General features: G+C 53.0%; 1 protein-coding gene across 6 annotated transcripts in view; it reads right to left on the bottom strand.

The window, feature by feature from the left end:
* TMEM63A (transmembrane protein 63A) overlaps positions 1-20,804 on the bottom strand; it is a 42,648-nt gene that overhangs the window by 17,797 nt on the left and 4,047 nt on the right. For 3 of the 6 annotated variants that reach the window (XM_005653774.3, XM_021064006.1, XM_005653775.3), the window contains 12 exons: positions 20,166-20,345; positions 17,430-17,629; positions 14,691-14,770; positions 11,627-11,690; positions 10,674-10,711; positions 7,827-7,969; positions 6,514-6,565; positions 6,032-6,140; positions 4,868-4,938; positions 2,451-2,531; positions 1,658-1,781; positions 1,433-1,566 (listed from right to left, as the gene is read on the bottom strand). In XM_005653774.3, the coding sequence (XP_005653831.1) occupies positions 1,433-1,566; positions 1,658-1,781; positions 2,451-2,531; positions 4,868-4,938; positions 6,032-6,140; positions 6,514-6,565; positions 7,827-7,969; positions 10,674-10,711; positions 11,627-11,690; positions 14,691-14,770; positions 17,430-17,615 (1,082 nt within the window). In that variant the 5' untranslated portion in view covers positions 17,616-17,629; positions 20,166-20,345. 6 annotated transcript variants of the gene reach the window in all.

The raw sequence follows: 20,804 nt of genomic DNA on the forward strand, positions 1-20,804 counted from the left end.
TATTATCATTAACACTACGAAAGAGATGCCGTTCTTAGCACACCGCGGGCTGCATTTTGTTTCACCCTCAGGTTACCAGTCAGGGATTACCAGCCCTGTTTACAGCCGAGGAAACGGAGGCTCTCCAAGTTAGGTCTGCACCCCACCTGTCTGACTCCAGCTCCCTCGTGCTGTTTGCACTGCCCCATCACGGGCTCCTCCTTGCGGCTCCCCTCTGCCCTGTCCGTGAGGCTGGACTCCAGCCTCCACCTGCTGCTGACGGGGGCCCCGCCTTTCCACTCCCCCACCTCTTTCCAGGCCCCACAGCAGCATCCGACTGCACTACCTGTGCCTCCAAGATGTCCCTCCCTAGGACTCCCACTCCACCCTTGCCACTCCCCTGCCCTTTTTTCTTTCTTCTTTTAGGGCCACACCTGTGGCATATGGAGGTTCCCAGGCTAGGGGTCCAATCGGAGCTGCAGCTGCCAGCCTACACCACAGCCACAGCAACATGGGATCTGAGCTGCGTCTGCGATCTACACCACAGCTCACGGCAACGCCAGATCCTTAACCTACTCAGCAAAAGTCCAGGGATCGAACCCACGTCTTCATGGTTACTCATCACGCTTGCAACCTGCTGAGCCACAATGGGAACTCCCTCTCTCTCCCTTCAGTGACCCACCAAGCCCCCTCCTTCCGGTCTTAGAACATGTTCCCTTTCCACTGGCCTCGGCCCTACCCCGGCCTCTCCTCAGGGTCTGTGGGGCCTATCCAGGAATCTATTCCCAGGGTTCATGATGCTCGAAGTAGGGACGGCCGGGGAAGGAGTACCTGCTGGGCTGTCCCCCTTCTGCATCTCTCCCCCAACCCCCTCGCCTGCTTCCCCCAAGGCGAGAGGATGCGGAGCTCCCAGGTATGAAGGTGTTTCAAGAGCTAGAGCCCATGCCGAGGTGCCCTGTGAAAATCCACTCCCCTGGGCCAGGCTCTCAGCAGCAGGGAGCACCTGGATGCCCGGGGGGTCCCCCCACAGCTGTGCCCTTTGGAGGAAAATGGGAAGGCCAGGCACCGAAGGAGGCCCTGTGGTCCCAGAGCTGATCTAAGAAGCAAGGCGGTCTCCATCCCACCCAGCAGAACACTGGGACACAGAGGCTGCAGGCTCCCTGGGGCAGCTGGTGTGAGCCTGGCAGTGGGGGAAGGTCACCTCACAGAGGGGGGCTCAGCCAGCATCACTCAGGCCCAGCTGCTGCAGAAACACGTGCCGGGCTCGCCAAGGGAGTGAGTGTGGGTGGCCACCCCTCCCCCAGCCACACCCAGAGAAGGAGATGGAAATGCCAAAAACAAACCCCTTGATGGCAAGTTGGCTGTACCATCTCCATCCAAGAGGGACAGCAAGTTATCTGGAAGGTGACGTGGGACTCAGCTGAGAAAGGGCCTGGGACGTGCCCATACTCACTAGGTGGCCATGGACTTCTCCTGGAAGGTGACGAAGGCCAGTCCCAGGGGCTGGTCCTGGACCCTGCACTCCTCCTCCGTGATCCTCTCCATCAGCCTGGCCTTCAGGCGCGTGTAGTATGCAATGGCATCCTCCTGCCGGAAGACACACCGCCTTGTGAGCTCGTGGCCCTGTGCAGGCGTTGGGGACCCGGCGCCAGGCTCCCAGCCAGGGTGCAGTCCTCACCCACTCACAGCCCCGCACTTCGCAGCAGCAGAACTGGCCGCAGGGTTTGGGGTTGATGAGGGTCCGCTGGCCTGTCTTCACCTGCAGGTTCGTGTAATAGGTCAGGCTCTTCTCTGTCTTTTTTCTGCAGCAGAAGGGACAAACTTCGGTCTCCTAATCCCCACGCCTCCCGTCAACCACTGGTCACCACCAGAACCAGGAGCTCAGCTTTCTAAACAAGAAAGGGGCTGGCGATCCCTTGTGGCACAGCGACTTAAGGATCTGGCGCTGTTGCTGCAGTGGCTCCAGTCACTGTTGTGGTACAGGTTTGATCCCTGGCCTGGGAATTTCCACATGCCACAGGTGCAGCCAAAAAATTAATAATAAAATAAAAATAAAAAATAAATAGGGAGTTCCTGTTGTAGCTCAGCAGTAACAAACCTGACCAGTATCCATGATGATGCAGGTTCAATCCCTAGCCTTGCTCTGTAGTTAAGGATCTGGCATTGCTGTGAGCTGTAATGTAGGTCACAGACATGGCTTGGATGTGGCATTGCTCTGGCTGTGGCATAGGTCGGCAGCTATAGCTCCAATCCGATCCCTAGCCTGGGAACTTCCATATGTTGCAGGTGTAGCCCTGAAGAGCAAAAAATAAAATTAAAGTAAAATTAAATTAAGTTAAATAAGAAAGGGACACAGCCACCCTCCTCCCTCCTCTGCTGGGAATCTCAGGCCAGCAAGGAAGGAGAGTGGGCATCTGCGAGGGGGAAGGAGTCTTAACCCACATGCACCTGCCCTGCCAGCCCTTCCTTACCTCTCCTTGCACAGGTAAATCAGCTTGGCCACGTTGTAGCACAGCTGGACCTCCACCACTTCGCATGTGGGATATGCGTCCCTGTGCCCAGGATGGGCCGGAAGCAAAAGACAGACGTTGGAAAAGAGGACCCCACCCCGCCCCAGGCAGGGGAGACCCACCCCTCTCCTCGGGCCTCCAAGGGTGGCAGCGCAATCATGCTGTTCACTTCTGCACCAGCCGAGACCTCTTTTCTCTTTGTCTTTTACCAAAAGGGGAATTTTTCAAATATAATACAAATAGGCTTAAAAAAATTTTTTTTTTTAAGTTTAATGGCAGGAAAGTAACTGCTTGAAACCAACATGTTTATACCCACTTGGCCTTAAATCCGTTGGTGCTTCTCCTGGAAAAAAACTAACACTATTCATTACCTCCTCTACCCACACGAAGGAATACATTTATTCGCTCTACCTTGGACCATCACTGAAGTCCTATTCAGTTTGTGATCCTTCTGAAGATCACGTCTGATGAAAGCCAAGGAGCCTCAGGCCAGTCAATGTCTCCAGGTGCATTAACAATGAGTAAAACACTCGAAGTACACTGTCCGTACACTTACTATTGGCCGGGCACTGTTAGAGGGTTCATTTCTTTAATCCTCACCATAACCTGGGAGGTTTTGTCCCCATTTTACAGGCAAGGCATAAGAGCCAAAGAAGTAAAATGACTTGTGCCCAAGGTCACATGGCTAGTGAGTGTCTGAGCCGGGAAGTGAATCTAGGTGGCTCAGCTCCAGGGCCCATGTTTACTGCAGCCACCATCGAATCCTTCCTCGCTGTATCCACAAAACTGTACCCACAACTCTTGGGCATTTCTGGGCCGTGTACATCCCCACCTACTACGAGCCAGGCACCAGGTACAGGAGATGGCACTGGGATAAGTTTATATTTTCGTGACAAAGAGGCCTCTCACAGACATGTCGGACAAGGACAATTTCAGGCCCCAACAAAAGCTTTGAGGACGAGAACAAGAGTATACACATCCCGGCTACAAGGCAGAGTCACACATCAATCCCCAGGGACTGCAGCAGTGTCCCTAAAAGGGCTTCCTAAACAGGAGAAAGTGTGATTCACTGTTTGTTTGGAAACAAGGGGACTTTTTCTATTCTCTTTTTTTTTTTTTTTTTTTTTTTTTTGGTCTTTTTGCCATTTCTCAGGCCTCTCCTGCTGCATATGGAGGTTTCCAGGCTAGGGGTCCAATCGGAGCCGCAGCTGCCAGCCTACGCCAGAGCCACAGCAACGCAGGATCGGAGCCGAGTCTGCGACCTACACCACAGCTCTCGGCAATGCCAGATCGTTAACCCACTGAGCAAGGCCAGGAATGGAACCCGTAACCTCATGGTTCCTAGTCAGATTGGTTAACCACTGCGCCACGACGGGAACTCCCTTCTTTTCTCTCTAAAGACAAGAAACAATTAAGTGGAGTTACTGTTTCCAAATATTGCCTGGCAGGCAACTCTGGGGAGCTGCTAAAGGAATAGAGAAAGGATCCCAATATCCAGTGTTTACATATAAAAGAATATTTCTAAAATACCTGGAGTTTCTGAAACAGAGGTGACTCCATGCATTTTAAGCATTTGTTTTACAATTCTGTTTATACTAAAAATTTGCTTCGCATGTTTTCTTCATAAACAGTGCAAAGCTAAGCCATAGCCAATCCCTAACCCCTGCTACAAATTAGTGACTGCTGAGGAGAAATGAATACAGACTGAAACCTTAGCTCCCCAGCAGGGGTTCAAGCCCTTTAGCCCAGTGTCCGGAGAGCCTTCCCCTCCTGCTCTCCCCCAGCCATCCCCTTCCCTGCTGCTCCCTCCGATGCCCTGCATTCACGGCACCTGACCCAGTTTGCTTCTCACAGGAAAGCTCTCCCTCTAGCCTCCACATGCAGGAATCCTTGGCACAGGTGCTCAGAGGAGACTTCCAGAAAAGAGGGTCTACCAGAAGAGCAGTGAGTGAGCTCTGGGAGCTCCCTCAAGCGACACCTGCTGAGTAGATGGATGAACCTCGAAATGCACCGCCAAGCCCAGGTCCTGCCTAAGACAGTTCTCCCTCCGGTGTCCCCTACTCTGCAAAGCTGTCTCTGAGAAGCCCAGGGAAAGCCCTTTCTCTTCCCATGAGCTCTCAAGATGCTTATCTGACCTGTACTCTGGCTCCTGTGCTCCTGTGGGCAGCGTGGCTACGGAAGGAGACGCGCCACCCCGGCCCGGCCCTCGCAGCCCCAGCACACCCCGCCCACGGCAGCATCCGATGCTCTGCTGCTGGCGCAAATCCTTCGAGGACCTCGGTGAGGGCCCAAGCGGAAGACAGAGCGTTCATCTGAGGCACGCGTCGCCCGGAAGCGGATCTCTCCCTGCTCCTCCCCCCGGAAGTGGCCCTGCTCACCGGAAGTGGCTCTCCACGGTCTCCTTCTTGGCGTTTCTGGGGAGTCCTGTGATGAACAGGGTTCGTCTCACCTGCCAGAGACACACATCAGGGAGAAAAGTCACCAGAGCAAGCCAGGCTGTCTGCTAACACCCGGCTCAAGCCTCGCAGAAGAAAACAATGGGGACTCAGAAGGCCAGTACTTTCCTTCCTGACCCAGCAGAGGCCTGAAGCCCGTTATTTATAAAGCATCTTTTAGGGAGTTCTGGTTGTGGTGCAGGGGAAACGAATCCAAGTAGGAACCATGAGGATGCAGGTTCAATCCCTGGCATCACTCAGTGGGTTAAGGATCCGGTGTTGCCGTGAGCTGTGGCGTAGGTCGCAGACGTGGCTCGGATCCAGCGTTGCTGTGGCTGTGGTGTAGGGAGGCAGCTGCAGCTCTGATTCGACCCCTAGCCTGGGAAACCTAATATGCTGCAGGTGCGGCCCTGAAAGGCAAAAAAAAAAAAGCCTCTTTTAGGAAGTTAAGAATACATTTGCAAAGCCATTTCTTTGAGCCTACCTCTTTGCATGACAAGAGGGTGAGAAATATCCCAGGGAAGGGAAGGGACTTAGATGAGGTCATAGAACAGATCAGAGGAGGACCCAGGCCTGGAATCAAGTGATTGAAACTTCCCCTCCCTGTCAAGGTGTGGGTTCCCAAGAGAAAGGAAGCTTCTCTCACCCCAAAGGCCTTGGAAGTTACTTGGAATCAGTAACTACAAACCCAAACTCCACACATCTAAAGGCTAGTTAGAAAAACAGGCAGAAATATCCAAATCCTAAAACAATCTATCAGATTGGGGGTAGGGCACGTTGGAGCTCCTGAGCCAGAGATCAGATCCCAGCCACAGTCTTGACCTAAGCCGCAGCTGCAGCAATGCCAGATCCTTAACCCACTGTACCAGGGCCAGGTATCAAACCGGCATCCCAGCGCTTCCAAGACACTGCCGATCTTGTTGCGCCATGGTGGGAACTCCCAAAAAAACCCATCTGAAATGCCAATTCGGAGCACACACATGCAAAGCAGAGGCCCCTCCTTATGTGCACGGCCATCGTGGTCCTGGGGAAAAAGCCTGGCGCCACCCCTTTCCAGCTCCCACCAGAGACCCTCCCCAGCACACGCCCAGCGCCAGCCTCACTCACCAGGCTCTCCTCTTTGTACTTGATGGACTGGGTGTGGTGCCTCATGAAGCCCACGGTGAGAATGAGGTAAATGATAGCGAAGACGGTGTGCAGCCAAAGGAGGTTGTTGCTGGGGGAGGGGGGGGACACCTCGGGCCATCAGGGCTGGGCTCCCAGGCAGGGGGTGGGGGTGCAAAGGCTGGGCTTGGTTACCCTCATGGCACTAAGCTGAGGGCCAGTGGCTTCATCACAGCGGATTGGCCAGGGCCCCTTTAGAGGGCACTGTTCTGACGAGTGAACCCCAGACCCACAGGGTCCTCCGTATCTCCTAAAACCCACTGCAAAACAACCGCTGCCTGGGGCGTGCCCATGCCCACGGCCCGCAACAGGTACTGGCGGCAAAGAGGCTTCTAGATGTTAACCTGCCGCTGTGGACTAACCACCTCTGGCCTCCCCTTGGTCCCACCCATCGGCCCCCTCGTGCCCTCCCACCTTGTACTCACTCAGTCTGTAGGTTTGCAATTGTGGTCCTCCCAAAGCTGAAAGGGTCTTTGTCTGCAGAGAAGCACAGATACTTAGTTCCAGGGTCACCCTAAGCAAGTGGGAGGGGGGCAAAACCAGCCTTGAGGGTCTTCCTCTTGTGGCGCAGCGGCAATGAACCCGACTAATGTTTATGAGGATACAGGTTCGATCCCTGGGCTTGCTCAGTGGGTTAAGGATCTGGCGTTTCTGTGAGCTATGGTGTAGGCCAGCAGCTGCAGGTCGGATACAACCCCTAGCCTGATAACCTCCATATGCCGAAGGTTCGGACCTAAAAAGAAAAAAAACAAAAACAAAAAAACAAAAACAAAAAGCCAGCCTTGGTTTGGGGAGCTCTGCCACCAAAAGAGGAGCACAAGTGATTCAGACCAGTCAGAGGACAGGGATGCCCATCCAGCCTTTTCAGAGCTACACCAACCAAGGCCTCTGCTTTACCCCAAGACTCTCCCTGACAACTTCTCAACATGCCATGTGGGTAAGGTAAAACTGAACTCATCTTGCTTTGAGATCCTTGTGGCATTCCTTGAGAGATCTAGAAACATCCTAAGCTGTTCCCCAAACCGTAACTGGGAATCACTGGCTGTAGGAAGTGGATTTGTGGTGGCACTTTGGATGCTGGATTCCTGCGGGTGCTTGGAAATGGAATTCCATGCTCTGGTTTCCACTGTGAGCATCACAGACATCTTCTGGATCTACTAGTGTGGTCTCCTGATTTGGGTGGGGGCGGGAGACTATAAAACACCCTCTGAAAGCCCCTGATTTTATAAATCTTGGGGTCTTTGTCCTACTTAGATATTAGGGGCCCCAGCTCTTGGCCCAGGTTTGGGGTGGATTCTTCTCCAGATCTTTAATCAGATAGGAAAGTTCAGAAAGTCACCCTGGACTCCTCACCTCTGCATCCGAGCAGGAATCCTGGGGATTTTTTTTTTTTTTTTTTTTTTTTTTTTGTCTTTTTAGGGCTGACCTGAGGCATATGGCAATTCCCAGGCTAGGGTTCAAATGGAAGCTGCAGCTGCTGGCCTACACCACAGCCACGGCAACACCAGCTCTGAGCCTCGTTTGCAACCTACACCACAGCTCACAGCAATGCCGGATCCTTAACCCACTGAGCAAGGCCAGGGATCCAACCCGCATCCTCAGGGACACTATGTCAGGTTCTTAACCCATGGAGCCACAAGGAGAACTCCATGGGATTCTGATCCACCAAACGAGCCGCCTGCCTGGGGGCTGCTGCTCTGCCCCGGGGCCCGACTCAGGCAGGATGAGGGGTCCTTACCCAGCAAGTTCCCCGAGAGGTTGACGGGCAGGATGACACAGAGCGACAAGGCGCTGACCACCACCAGCAGGAAGATGATGTGTCTCTGGAAGGACAAGTAGTGGATGGCGTCCTCCCCGCACCACTCCAGGATCTGGTCGTCCCTGGCCAAGACACACATGGAGTCCTAATGAGGAGGGCTAACAGGCTGGGCCCCTGGGACCTTGCACAGAGGCGCTCTTTAATCTGCATGATCGTCCTGTGACTCTATCTCCATTTTTTTTACGGATGAGGAAACAGAGGTGTAGAAAAATCACATGAACTTTTAGAGCACCCAGCTTCTAATAGCAGAGCCATGACGGGAACTCCAGAGCCTGCCCTCCAGCCCCCACCCCACACTCCTGGACAAAGGAACTCGCCACTGCCCCATCTTATGTCTCTAGAAACATCTGTGCCCACATTTGTCCTGTGGTGAGGTGTGTAAATGCAATTAGCCCTCAGCCCTTCCCTGCCTTTTTTTTTTTTTTTGGTTGCTTTTGTTTGTTTTGTTTGTTTAGGGCAGCACCCATAGCATATGCAAGTTCCCAGGCTACAGGTTGAAGTGGAGCTGCAGCTGCTGGCCTATGCCAACAGCCACAGCAGCACAGGATCCGAACCACATCTGTGACCTACACCGCAGCTCATGGCAACGCCAGATCCTTAACCCACTGAGCGAGGCTAGGGATTGAACCCGTGTCCTCATGGATATTACTCAGACTTGTTTCCACTGAGCCATATGGGAACTCTCCAGTTTTCCTTCTAAATAAACCACCAAAATGCACACACTTTGCCACGGTACATGCTTCTTAAATATTGGTGAAGATTAAACCCTAAAAAAAATGAACAATTATCATCAACAGTTTTTCTTGAGACACCCCTCTGATTTCCCTGTCTTGCTGAGGAAAGGCAATTCAGAAGGAAACGGAGAGGCCCCTTTAAATGTCTCTTGTACTGTGGGCCATGAGCAGCTGTTAAAATTTAATTGCAGCCTTAAAAAAAAAGTCAAAGGGTAGGCCTTTCTGTGGCAGGAAGAGACGAAGAAAAAACACTGGGAGCTGAAGTGGAAAAATATGTCTGGTATAGATAGGGCACTAAATGACAAAGCAGACTACACAGCTGTGTGGCCCCCCTCAATGAGAACTGAGGTCCCCACAGAGAGGGCTGGGCAGAGACACAGGACAACAGAAACAGTGGGCATGGGCCGCAGGTGCAAACTGTGAGCAGCCCTTGCTGGTTACCATGAAGATGATGAGTCCAGCTTTCTGGTTTTGCCCCCGCCCAATCCAGGCGGAAACTGGGGGCCACAGCCCAGGGGTTGGGGAGTGGCCCGAGTCCCAACCTGCAGTGCCATGGAGGGGCCGAGCACAGGAAGACATGCCCAGGGCATCTTTCAGAGGTGAGGTTAGGGGGGACTTCAACTTTCTTATTGATTCTTATCTGTAAGTGATGGACTTCTTGCCCAGAGCGTGTATCACTTCCAGCACCAGCAGGAAATGCATCCTACTGACATGACTTTGTGGTAGGCAGGGACGGGTGAGCTTAGCAAGGCCACCTCTCCCGCCTCTGTCCCCTCCTCCCTCCTGCTCCAGACCGGAGTCCACTGGCTGCTTCCACACAAACGGCCTCCTGCCAGTTCCCCTGGGAACAAGTCTCACCAACCTCGACTGTTTATCCCATGCTCTCACACGTACTAATTCATTTGAATTAGGCAGAACAGGTGCTATCCCTAGCCCCCTTTTATAGTTGGGGAAACAGGCCCAGAGAGAGAGATTTACCCCAAGCCCTATAACTACCACATTTTTTTTTTCCTTTTTTTTTTTTTTTTTTTTTGGCTACAACCATGGCATGCGGACATTCCAGGGCCAGGGATCACACCTGTGCCAGAGCAGTGACAATGCCAGATCCTTAACCTGCGGGACCACCCGCAGACTCCCCAACTACCACATTTCTAAGATTTCCTTTTCCTATTTCAACACCTCTGAAATGGGCAGCACACTGTATCCCAGCTGATCACGGCATGACAGGCAGCATTTTCTCCCTCTTGGTTCTGTGTAAGATAACATGCCTCTTCCAGCCATGGCTTCTCAGACTGGCTAGGATCCAGCCACAGGCAGCAGGGCTGAGACCCACATCGTAGCTCTGCCCCCAGGTGACTAACTGGCTTCTAATCACCAAGCACCTCGTTCAGGATTTCTCTCCAGGGGGCCCAGGTTTTGCAAAAAAAGAAAACTTTTAACCAAAATTGCTGTGTATATGAGGCATTCATTATCTCCCTACTTCTCACTAATTCAAAGACACATGATACTGCCTGGAAGAGCTTCCATCCAAATATATGAGTGTTATAGAATAAGCAGATCTGGAGTTCCCATTGTGGTGCAGCAGAAGCAAATCTGACTAGGAACCATGATGTTGCGGGTTTGATCCCTGGCCTCACTCAGTGGGTTAAGGATCCGGTGTTGCTGTGAGCGTGGGGTGGGCCAGCAGCTGTAGCTCTGATTGGACCCCTAGCCTGGGAACCTCCACATGCTTCAGGTACGGCCCTAAAAAGCCAAAAAAACAAAACAAAAACCCCACAAGAATCAGCAGATCTAATCCCTGCCTAAAGCAAAAAGGAAAAAAAAAACACCTTTAATTAGCTTGCCCAGGGCTGCCAGGCCACCTTTAATCTCTGCCCCCATAAACTGCTCTGAGCCTGAACTGAAAACTATCTGAGACTCTTAGCTCAAGATCAGGCATCCTGGCTCTCTCCTCCTGATTGGCCGAACGTCCAAACACACCCACCCAAAGACACGCCCCCCCACCCCCCTCAGCCACCTGCAGGGTACTTACTGCAGGCGGAAGATTGCAGTCAGCCAGGGGCAGCATCCCTAGAATCAGAACAAGGATTAGCATCCTCTGCTGTTTTTCGGAGGCAGATATATCATCATCTTTGACAGTAAACAGCCTCCTGTTTTATCAAAACAGTGCTCTTGTCTCAAATTCAGCAGGCAACCCTCTTGTCCCAAACGGGGTGCTCCCCATCTTTGGTCACATGCATCCTTGCCTGGAACTCTTGGGCAAACCCCTGAAGTCTTGACAGTTTGTGGATTCAACAGGCTCCTGGGTCAAACCGTGAAAGCTAAAGTGATAGCTGGTCAAAGATCAGGGCCACTCTGGAGAAGCTGACCAGGGCTTCTGTTTGTTTCAAAATGACTGAATGAGATGCGGGACAAGGCGAGGAAAAAGGCCGACTCATTCAGACAGTTCCCTGGAGGGGGATTTATTGAGGGAAAGGGTGTCTTGGGTCTTATCGTCCATCACATCTCCTCAACTTAATACCCCCTTAAAGCTGGACTGTCACCTGGCTGTGAAACACAAATATTTGCTCGTCATTCATTCCACAGTTACTTAACACCTATTGGGTGTCAGGAGGTGGGGAACAGGGCTGGATAAGACACAGTTTCTGCCCACAGTGGGCTCATAAGCTAGTGAGCAAGTCAATATTTAACTGTCGCACAAAGCCCTAAGCATGATAACACAGCTCAGGGCTGCAGCCCTCGCCCAAGAATTAATCAAGTCTCAGGATGCTGGGTTATGCAGCTGCCATCTTCCCTGTGGCAGGTGTCTTTGTCAAAGCAGGGAAGCGCTCTCACCAGCAAGGATACTGAATTAGCGGCGAGGATACCGAGTTAGTGGAGAAACAGGAGCACAACTGCCCTTTCCCCACCGATTCATTACTGCCAGTCCCTGCAAACCCCTTCCCCCACCCCAGCCACAGCCACAGCTGCCCCGTAGGTACCAACCAGCTCGCTTTCAAAGTCCTGCTGTCCTGAGGAGGACGATGACAGCCTCTGGAATCTGGACTCACTAGAAACACAAAATGGAAAAATGGTGGATAGTTCTTTTAAAAGGTCTAAAAACTGGGAGTTCTGAGAGTTCCCATCATGGCTCAGTGGTAATGAACCCAACTAGTATCCATGAGGATGTGGGTTTGATCCCTGGCTTCGCTCAGTGGGTAAAGATCTGGAGTTGCCACGCGCTGCAGTATAGGTTGCAGATGCGGCTCAGATCTGGGGTTGCTGTGGCTGTGGGGTTGGCCAATTGTAGCTCCGATTGGCTCCCTAGCCTGGGACCTTCCACATGCTGAGGATGCAGCCCTAAAAATAAATAAATAAAAGGTCTAAAAACTTATGTCCGGTATCTTGCTGCCTCTTAGAGCTCAGAACCAAAGCTACTAGCCCTCAGTGGCTGGGACAAATATAACTCACTCTGTGAAAAATATAGGCAAGGGCCTTGACCATTCCAAGGTACGGTAAGATATAAGCCTCTGTGATGTGGCATAACCACAGGGGTTAGGGCATTAGCAACCATCCTGTGCTCCACACCCTTGAACCTCAGCCCTGTGACTGGTCTACCAAGAGTGGTCTCCAAGTGTTGCCTGTTTACGATACTTCCCAACCGGGCAAATAAAACTTGGAATGGGGTTCCCCTGGCGCTCAGCAGGTTAAGAACCTGATTAGTATCCATGAGAATGTGAGTTCGATCCCTGGCCTTGCTCAGTGGGTTAAGGAGCCAGTGTTGCCACACCTGAGGCCTAGGTGGAAACTGTGGCTTGGATCAGATCCTTGGCCCAGGAACCCCATATCCCATGGGGTGGCCAAAAAAGGAAAAAAAACCTTGAAATAAATAGTGTATTTTATCAAATCTAAGATACCAGCGGTTGTCAAGGGCACTGTTATTTTATGAACTGCTAAGAAAGAAAAAATGTGGTCAATTAAACTATGACCACCACTGGTTATAAGTTGCACCCAATTTCACAGATAAGCAAATGTCAAAAATGTACATTTTAGAGTTGATGACCTGGGACATTTTACGTTGTGGCATTTTAATCAGATCCTTTCTTCTGAGAAACCCATAAAAACACCCTGAGCTCTGGGAATGTGAGCTGTTTGGCAGTATGTTAAGTTTTACTTCTTTTTTTGCTTTTTTTTAGGGCCACACCCGTGGCATATGGAGGTTCCCAGGCAAGGGGTTGTATCGGAGTTACAGCTCCCGGACTACACCACAGGCACAGAAACACCGGATCCTTAACCCAAGCTTTACTTCTCTCTCTTCTCCTACTCTTGGCTCCCCCATCCCACTTCTAAGGGTGAAACTTAACTTCAAGGCCTTTCCAGAGAACTGCCTCATTTGACCTTCACCATGATCCTACGGGCAAGAAAGGGCAGAAGGAAACAATCCAACAAGTTCAGGTCTTGACCAAGATCACCACGCAGATAGGGAGCAGGGAGTCTCCGGATTTCTGAATGCTCTATGCCGCTGTAGTCCTCGCCCCCTGCCACCTCTGCTGGGGGGAGGGGGGGCAATGTGCCCCCAACACACCAGGTGTTTCTGCAAATCTCCCCCAGGAGTTCCTATCGTGGCTCAGTAGTTAGCGAATCCGACTAGGAACCATGAGGTTGTGGGTTCGATCCCTGGCCTTGCTCAGTGGGTTAAGGATCTGGCATTGCCATGAGCTGGGGTGTAGGTTGCAGACGCAGTTTGGATCCTGCGTTGCTGTGGCTGTGGTGTAGGCCAGCGGCTATAGCTCTGATTCAATCCCTAGCCTGGGAACCTCCATATGCCATGGGTGTGGCCCTGGAAAAGACAAAAAGACCAAAAAAAAAAAAAAAAAAAAAACTTCCCCAGTCTAAGGCTGGCACATGGCCAAGCAAAAGGCTCCACTGCCTCACCCCAAGGCGTGGCTTTCACAAATGCAGAGCAGAAGCTGTGGGGAAAGAGGGGGTGGGTTCCCCCTCCCCTGCAGACCACGTTTCAACATGGGAGCTGAAGGTGGAGCAAGAGTTGGGGAGGCTCTGTGGGGCAACAGTGGGGGTCCGCCTGGGGAACTGCAGGGGAGGCTTGGGCGAGGCAGGACGCATTTTCCCCACTTGTTTCCTCTTACACATCTCACACAAGATCCTGGGGTGTGCAAGAGCCAGCTGGGGCTGGACATTCCAGATGCAGCTCTGGAACTCATGTGACCCCTTCAGGTGATGAGTGCAGAGGGCCAGCAGGGCCCAAAGTTACACCGAAGGACCCAAACCCCCGCCATGGCAGACTGTGCTCTGGAACAGGCTGCTGCAAACTGACTGATGAGGGCCACAGACAGCCCATCACACAGAGGACAAAGGGAGCAGCTCGCCTACGGCACTGATGCCTGGCTCAATCCACCTCACCTCATCCTAGCCCCGCCTCATCCTAGCCCCGAGCTCATTAATTTCAAAGAGGCCTCCCTGGAAAATGCTCAAGGCAAGAAAGCAGGCTGGAATCCTCCTCTGTTGATGAGGTGAGCCCTAAGTATCTACAGCGGCTAGATTTCCTCCGTAGCCCAAAGCAGAGGTTCAGGGCTGCAGCCAGCCCCAAGCCCCAAGGGAGAGCTGGGCAGGCGGGCCTGGGTTTTCACGGCCACAGTGAGGGGAACGAGGCCAACCTCATGCATCTCTGGTACAGGCCGGGCAGTCCCTGATGAAAACAATCTGTATTAGCATCATGGGTGGACTGTGCCTGGTGGGCTTCACACGCTCCCAGCCCAGCCCAGTCTCTCTCCCACACACACTTTTTTTTTTCTTTTTTTAAAGGTCACACCTGCAGCATATGGAAGTTCCCAGGCCCGCTTACACCACAGCCACAGCAACACCTGATCCGAGCCCCATCTGTGACCTATGCCACAGCTCACGGCAACTCCAGATCTTTAAAACACTGAGTGAGACCAGGGGTCAAACTCACACACTCGTGGATACTAGTCAGGTTCTTAACCCACTAAGCCTCAATGGGAACTCCCCACCCCACCCCTGACACATCTTTGAAGTGATGAATATTTTTTACCTGTCTGCTTCTGACACCAGGGCAATGCGGCCATAATCCCAGAATCTTCTTCTTATGATGGAAAATACCAATATTAAAAACTATGAGTATAAAAAAAAAAAAAAAAATTAGGGCATTCCTGTTTTGGCACAGCTGAAATGAATCTGACTAGTATCCATGAGGATGCGGATTTGATCCCTGGCCTCGCTCAGTGGTTAAGGATCCAGCATTGTCTTGAGCCAAGGTGTAGGTAGCAGATGCAACTCAGATCTGGCATTGCTGTGGCAGTGTACAGTGTAGGCCGGCAGCTGCAGCTCCACTTCAGCCCCTAGCCTGGGAACCTCCATATCACACAGGTGCAGCCCTAAAAAGACAAAAACAACTAAAAGTAGAAAAGAAACCAGGTAAAAGCACACCGGATGGCTTCTACTTAGAAGAGACAGCTGTCTTAGGGGCAAAGCCCACCCATCCAGATACAAGGCTAGAAGAGCCAGAGAGGGCCCTGAGCTGCCCCAGGCCACATAGCTCAAAGGCTCCATGCTGTGCTCAACCCCTTCACCGGCTCCCATCCCCTGTGCCCAAGCCTCATAGGCTGTCAACACTGACACTGAGCCTGCCCTGGCACCCTCCTAGTCAAGCACTGGCGTCCTTTCCTTTACCCTCAAAGCAGCACCGACAGGGATGACGTGGCCTGCCTTCAGGGGCCTCTGAGCAGGAGGGCAATGTCTCCTCACAGCAGCCCTGGGACCAGCCCCCTTCTTCACTTTATATAGAATTTCTTTTTTCTTTTCAAGGCCACACCTGTGGCATATGGAAGTTCCCAGGCTCTGGGTTGAAGCAGAGCTGCAGCTGCCAGTCTACACCACACCTGGCAGCAATGCCGCATCCTTCCCCACTGAGTGTGGCCAGGGATCGAACCCACATCCTCATGGATACTAGTCCGGTTCTTAACTCACTGAGCCACAACAGGAACTCCAAAGAGACACGTTTTCGTCCTCATTTCCCCGCCTGCCCTAGTCAGGAACTTGGGTTTTCAATGTGGGTTTGGGAGCTCCAGCAGAATGTTCTCAAGGTGAATCTGGAAGTCAGCGATATTATTTTCAAAGGCAGTTGAGTCACGAGGGCTGCTCAGCAGGTGCCCACCCTCTCTGCCCCCGCTGCCGCCTCCTTGGCTGGCATTCCCCATCCCTCTACATCTTTCCCTGGCTCTTATGTGGGTTCTCCCACCTCCCCCCATAACTTCCTGCAATTAAAAACCCACCCCCACCAACACACTTCACTGCAGAGCGACTCTCTCTTCTCAACCAACCTTGTTCCAGACAAACCCACCTTTGTCTAGGAGGCTCCTCTCCTCCTCCCTCCAGACTCCCCCGCCACCCCCCGCCGAGGACGCAGGTCACAGCTCTAGGGCCGCCCTCCTCCATGAGTCCCGCTGACCCTCAAATCCACAACCAAAACCACACCCAGCTACTCCCTCCTCTCAAGCAAGGCCGAGAGATATGACTGTTCTCAACCTCCAGATGGGTTTTGCCTCCAAGACCTGGGTTATCTGGCACTGAAAGAGCCTTTTTTTCAGACAAGCACCATGAGGAGCAGGCAGGTTCTCACATCCGTCCACAGAGTACCAATCATGTAGCAAAATTCTGATGCAACCCTTTAGACCTTAATCCTGGGGAGGGAAACAGGAAGAGGAGCGGCAACTCCCTTTCCCTCTTCCTTGAATATTTTTCCTGCAAGTAAACTTGGGTTTGATACCTGCCTCCTGGGGGGACTGGGGCCCTCAGGCTACCCTGACTCCCGACTCCAGGCCCCACCAAGCCTCTGGCCCAAAGCGGACCAAGAGGTCTACCTCCTCGCCCCCTTGCCCCATGTACTCAGAGAACCGACCAGCCCCAGTAAATTTCACCGAGCAAGTGCAAGCAGGTCTAGGGAAGAAGATGGCATATTTCAAATTGAGGGGGGAAGTCTTTGGGAACAGGAGGTCTGAATTAAAGAAAGGCCACCTGTGAGGGTCAGCACGGATGAAGTGACATCAGCTTTCCCTAGTTTTCTCCACGTCTGATCCTCTACAACATGAAGGGACCCAGGCCTTTTGTTTTTTTTGGGGGGGACAGGGGCAGCACCCGCAGCACATGGAGGTTCCCAGGCTAGGGGTCAAATTGGAGTTGTAGCCACAGCCACGCCAGATCCTAGCCACGTCTGTGACCTACACCACAGCTCACGGCAATACTGGATCCTTAAGCCACTGAGTGAGGCCAGGGATCAAACCTGCATCCTCGTGATTGCTAGTTAGATTCACTCCTGCTGAGCCATGATGGGAACTCCGGTTTTCTCCACGTCTGATCCTCTCCGAAGTCCAGGACCGCGGGTGGGGAGCAGGGTGGGATATTTCTACATTGGGCATTGCCACTGCTTTAGTGGGAACCCACATGCTCCATTCACACCTCTCACCCCTTCCCGAGGGCCTCAGACACAGGGCGGGCTGATAACGCAGTAATAATGGCAGTAATCTAAAGAAGAGCGATGTACCTTCTTTCCAAATATTGCCTCCTTTAACCTTCTCCAGTTCTCTGCAACATCAGAATTATTACCTCCATTTTACAGAGCAAAAACTGATGCCCATTGTCACATGCCCAAGGTGACAAAGCTGAGACTTGACTCCAGGGATGTCTGGCTCCTCACCTGAGCTTCCCAGAAAGCCCTGGGGATGGAGGCAGGGTGGGGAGTTAAATAAGTGACATGATTCATGAGGAGTCTCACCAGGAAGCAGGTGACGTCTATGAACAGGACAGTGGGGATGCCACCGAAGGTGACCCCCTGGAGCACGGTGCTGTTTTTGGCCGAGTTGTAGCAGTAGGAGTCATTGCGTTGGTCGCCGATGCCCAGGCGCTCGCGGATGGCCACCGCCCTGGATGGCCACATCTCCAGGAACGGGGAGTCAGTCATGGTGCGTGTCCTCCCTGGAGAACGGGACCGGGCAGAGGGTCAGGGCTCCAGCTCCCCCGCGGTGTCCACTGCCTCCGCTGGCGCAGCCAAGGCGGGTGTCTCCTCTGTGGGCCCGTGGGGCACAGGGATCCGGGAAAAGCAGATGCCCGACCTCGTTTGCCCTGCAGCATCTACAGAGAATAGCTCCATTGTGGGGACGGCCAAGGGTCAGAAGGATGGGGCGAGTGGCTCAGGCAGGACACAGCTGGCACCTCCCCCCGGGGGTTGGGTGAATAGGAGGGAAGGGAAGGACAGGGGCTGCTGTGGTGTCTGCTGAGAGATGCAAGCCCCTCCAACCTCAGGCACTTCTGCTGGGAAGTCACTCCTGTGGGAGCCCCTGGGAGGTCTGGAGCACAGTTGGGGGGGGCACAAAGGGAGGGGGGAGGAGGAATCAGCAGAGGAGGAGGAAGGGCAACAACTGGTGACCCATGTGAGCCACAGACCTGAGTTGATGGGATGTCAGGCAGGGGCCTCAGAGACGGGCTCACTCCATATACTTGGAAACCCAGGCTCGGAAGCCTGCAATTTCCTTTAAGATTAAGGAGCTTGGAGTTCCCATTGTGGCTCAGCAGTTAGCGAACCTGACTAGCATCCATGAGGATGGGGGCTCAGTCCCTGGCCTCACTCAGTGGGTTGAGGATCTGGCACTGCTGGGAGCTGTGGTGTAGGTTGCAGATGTGGCTCGGATCCCACGTTGCTGTGGCTGTTGGTGGCCGGCAGCTACAGCTTCAATTGGACCCCTAGCCTGGAAACCTCCATATGCCACAAGTGCAGCCCTAAAGGACAAAAAAAAAAAAAAAAAAAAAAAAATTAAGGAGCTGGTTGGGGTGGAGTCAGGTCTCAGACCCAGCCTCCTGGGTCCCAGATACCAGCTCTCTTTCTACTATGCCACACTCCCTCTACAGTTGGCTACACAAATACACATGTGTGCACATATGCGTGCACATTTACATGTTAGTGAGGGATTAAAATCTGGGAATGGGGAGTTCCTGTTGTGGCGCAGTGGTTAACGAATCCGACTAGGAACCATGAGGTTGCAGGTTTGATCCCTTGGCCTTGCTCAGTGGGTTAACGATCTGGCATTGCTGTGAGCTGTGGTGTAGGTCGCAGACGCGGCTCGGATCCCGCGTTGCTGTGGCTCTGGCGTAGGCCAGTGGCTACAGCTCTGATTCAAGCCCTAGCCTGGGAACCTCCATATGCCGAGACAGCGGCCCAAGAAATGGCAAAAAAAAGACAAAAAAATAAAAAATAAAAAATAAAATAAAATCTGGGAATGGAGTGGCAGACAGGAGATGACAGAGAAGGAAAGGGGGGTGATCTAGAGGGAGGAGAAGGGCCCCTGAGTCACCCATCGTGATCCCCCGGAGCGCTCCCCGGCTCCACCCTCTCATGCCTGCACTCCTGGGTACCTTGTTCTTACTGGAAGGTCCAGCATTTCCAAAACAAATATTGTTCCAGGCTGGTCGCTGACCCTCCCTTTCTGAGGCTCCTAGTAACTCAACCGAAACTAATGGAAATCTCCGAGCACCAAAGGTCCACCGGAGTTAGTGCCCACATTCCAGCTTGCATTTCACACTGTCTGTGGCAGAAGAGTCTGGAAAAATGCTCAGCAACCCCCTTCCTCTCAAGGTCCCACCTCCTTAAATCTGGTTAAACCGGGAGTTCCCTATGGCCTAGTAGTTAAGGATCTAGTGCTATCACTGCTGTGGCGTGGGTTCGATCCCTTGCCTGGGAACTTCCGCATGCTACAGGTGTGGCTAAATAAACAAGTTAAAAAAAATCTAAAAATAAAATGAACATAATTTTTAAAATAAATAAATAGGAGTTCTGGTTGTGGCACAGTGGAAACAAATCTGACTGGTGTCCATGAAGACGCGGATTCAATCTCTGGCCCTGCTCTGGGTTAAGGATCCGGCACTGCTGTGGCTGTGGTGTAGGCCGGCAGCTATAACTCCGATTCGACCCCTACCCTGGGAACCTCCATAGGCCGCGGGTGCGGCTCTGAAAAAGCAAAAATAAATAAATGAATAAACTAGATCCCCAGGGGACTTGACCTAGGTCTGGTCTTTCTACCTGTTACAAGGACAAAAATCTTGGGGACAATAAGCAAAGGTACAGAGAACAGATACTTGGACTACTGAGTACTACCAACATGGTATGTGATGGGGAGAGCTGATCCCCAATTCTGGCCCCTGGGACGACTGGGTTGGGGACAGTCACACACACACACACACACCCACGCACCCATGACAGGAAGTACAGGATGGGTGGGGGGAGGCGGCGGGTCCCAGGGTGTGGGAGAATTCCCAGAAGGCCAAGTGGCTCTCTCCTCGCTGTGAGAGACCTGGCAGTGGCTGGAGGTGCGACGGCAGAGCTACCAAGCTGCCTCTGGGAGACAGATGGTTCTCCCTTCCCTCCTCTGCACCCCACCCAATGGCGCCGCCCCAGGGGAACGCCCAGCCTGACACAGCTCGGCAAAAGCCTGCCCCTCCTCCCTGTCCCCACACTTACCAGACGCCCCAGGGAAGGAAGGGCTGTGGATGAGTCCCCAGGAGAGAGCCTCAGTGGACGCTGGCTCCAGCAAAAGCCACCGCAGCCCCGGCTACCTCCCAAGCTACCTTGGGCCCGCCGCTCATTGCCTTCAGGGCCTTGCGGATCCGGGTCATGGGACACTGGCCTTTGCAGACTTCCCTGAAGGAACCCAGATGGCAGGGTCACAGGGGAGCTGCCGTCATGCAGGCCAGGGGTTCTTCAGCACACTCGCCCCACACTCACACCTGCCCCCATGTCTTTGAAGTCAAACGCTCACAGGGAACTTTGGGTCTTCCCTATAGGCTCCCGCCCAGACTCCTCCAGCCACGGAGGGTCCACACTCCTCTCTCCTCCCTGGCATCACCTGAGGCTCCAGCCTCTCCCCTCTCGTCCAATGGCTGGAGGCCCTGCTGGGGTCCGGGCAGTGATCCTGCCCGAACAGAAGTGCTGGCAGCTGTGGGCTCCTGGCAAGATGGAGTCCCAGACCTCATACGAGGCCCAAGGGTAGCTGCTACTGCGAAGGCTAGAACCAGGAAGAAGGAAAGCAGCAGAACAAACAAGGAAGGCTTGAGAAGTGAAGTGGGAAGAAAAAACATCCCCATAAAATGCTCACAGAGG

The sequence above is a fragment of the Sus scrofa genome, chromosome 10 (genome assembly GCF_000003025.6).
Source record: "Sus scrofa isolate TJ Tabasco breed Duroc chromosome 10, Sscrofa11.1, whole genome shotgun sequence".
Classification (NCBI taxonomy): Eukaryota; Metazoa; Chordata; class Mammalia; order Artiodactyla; family Suidae; genus Sus; species Sus scrofa.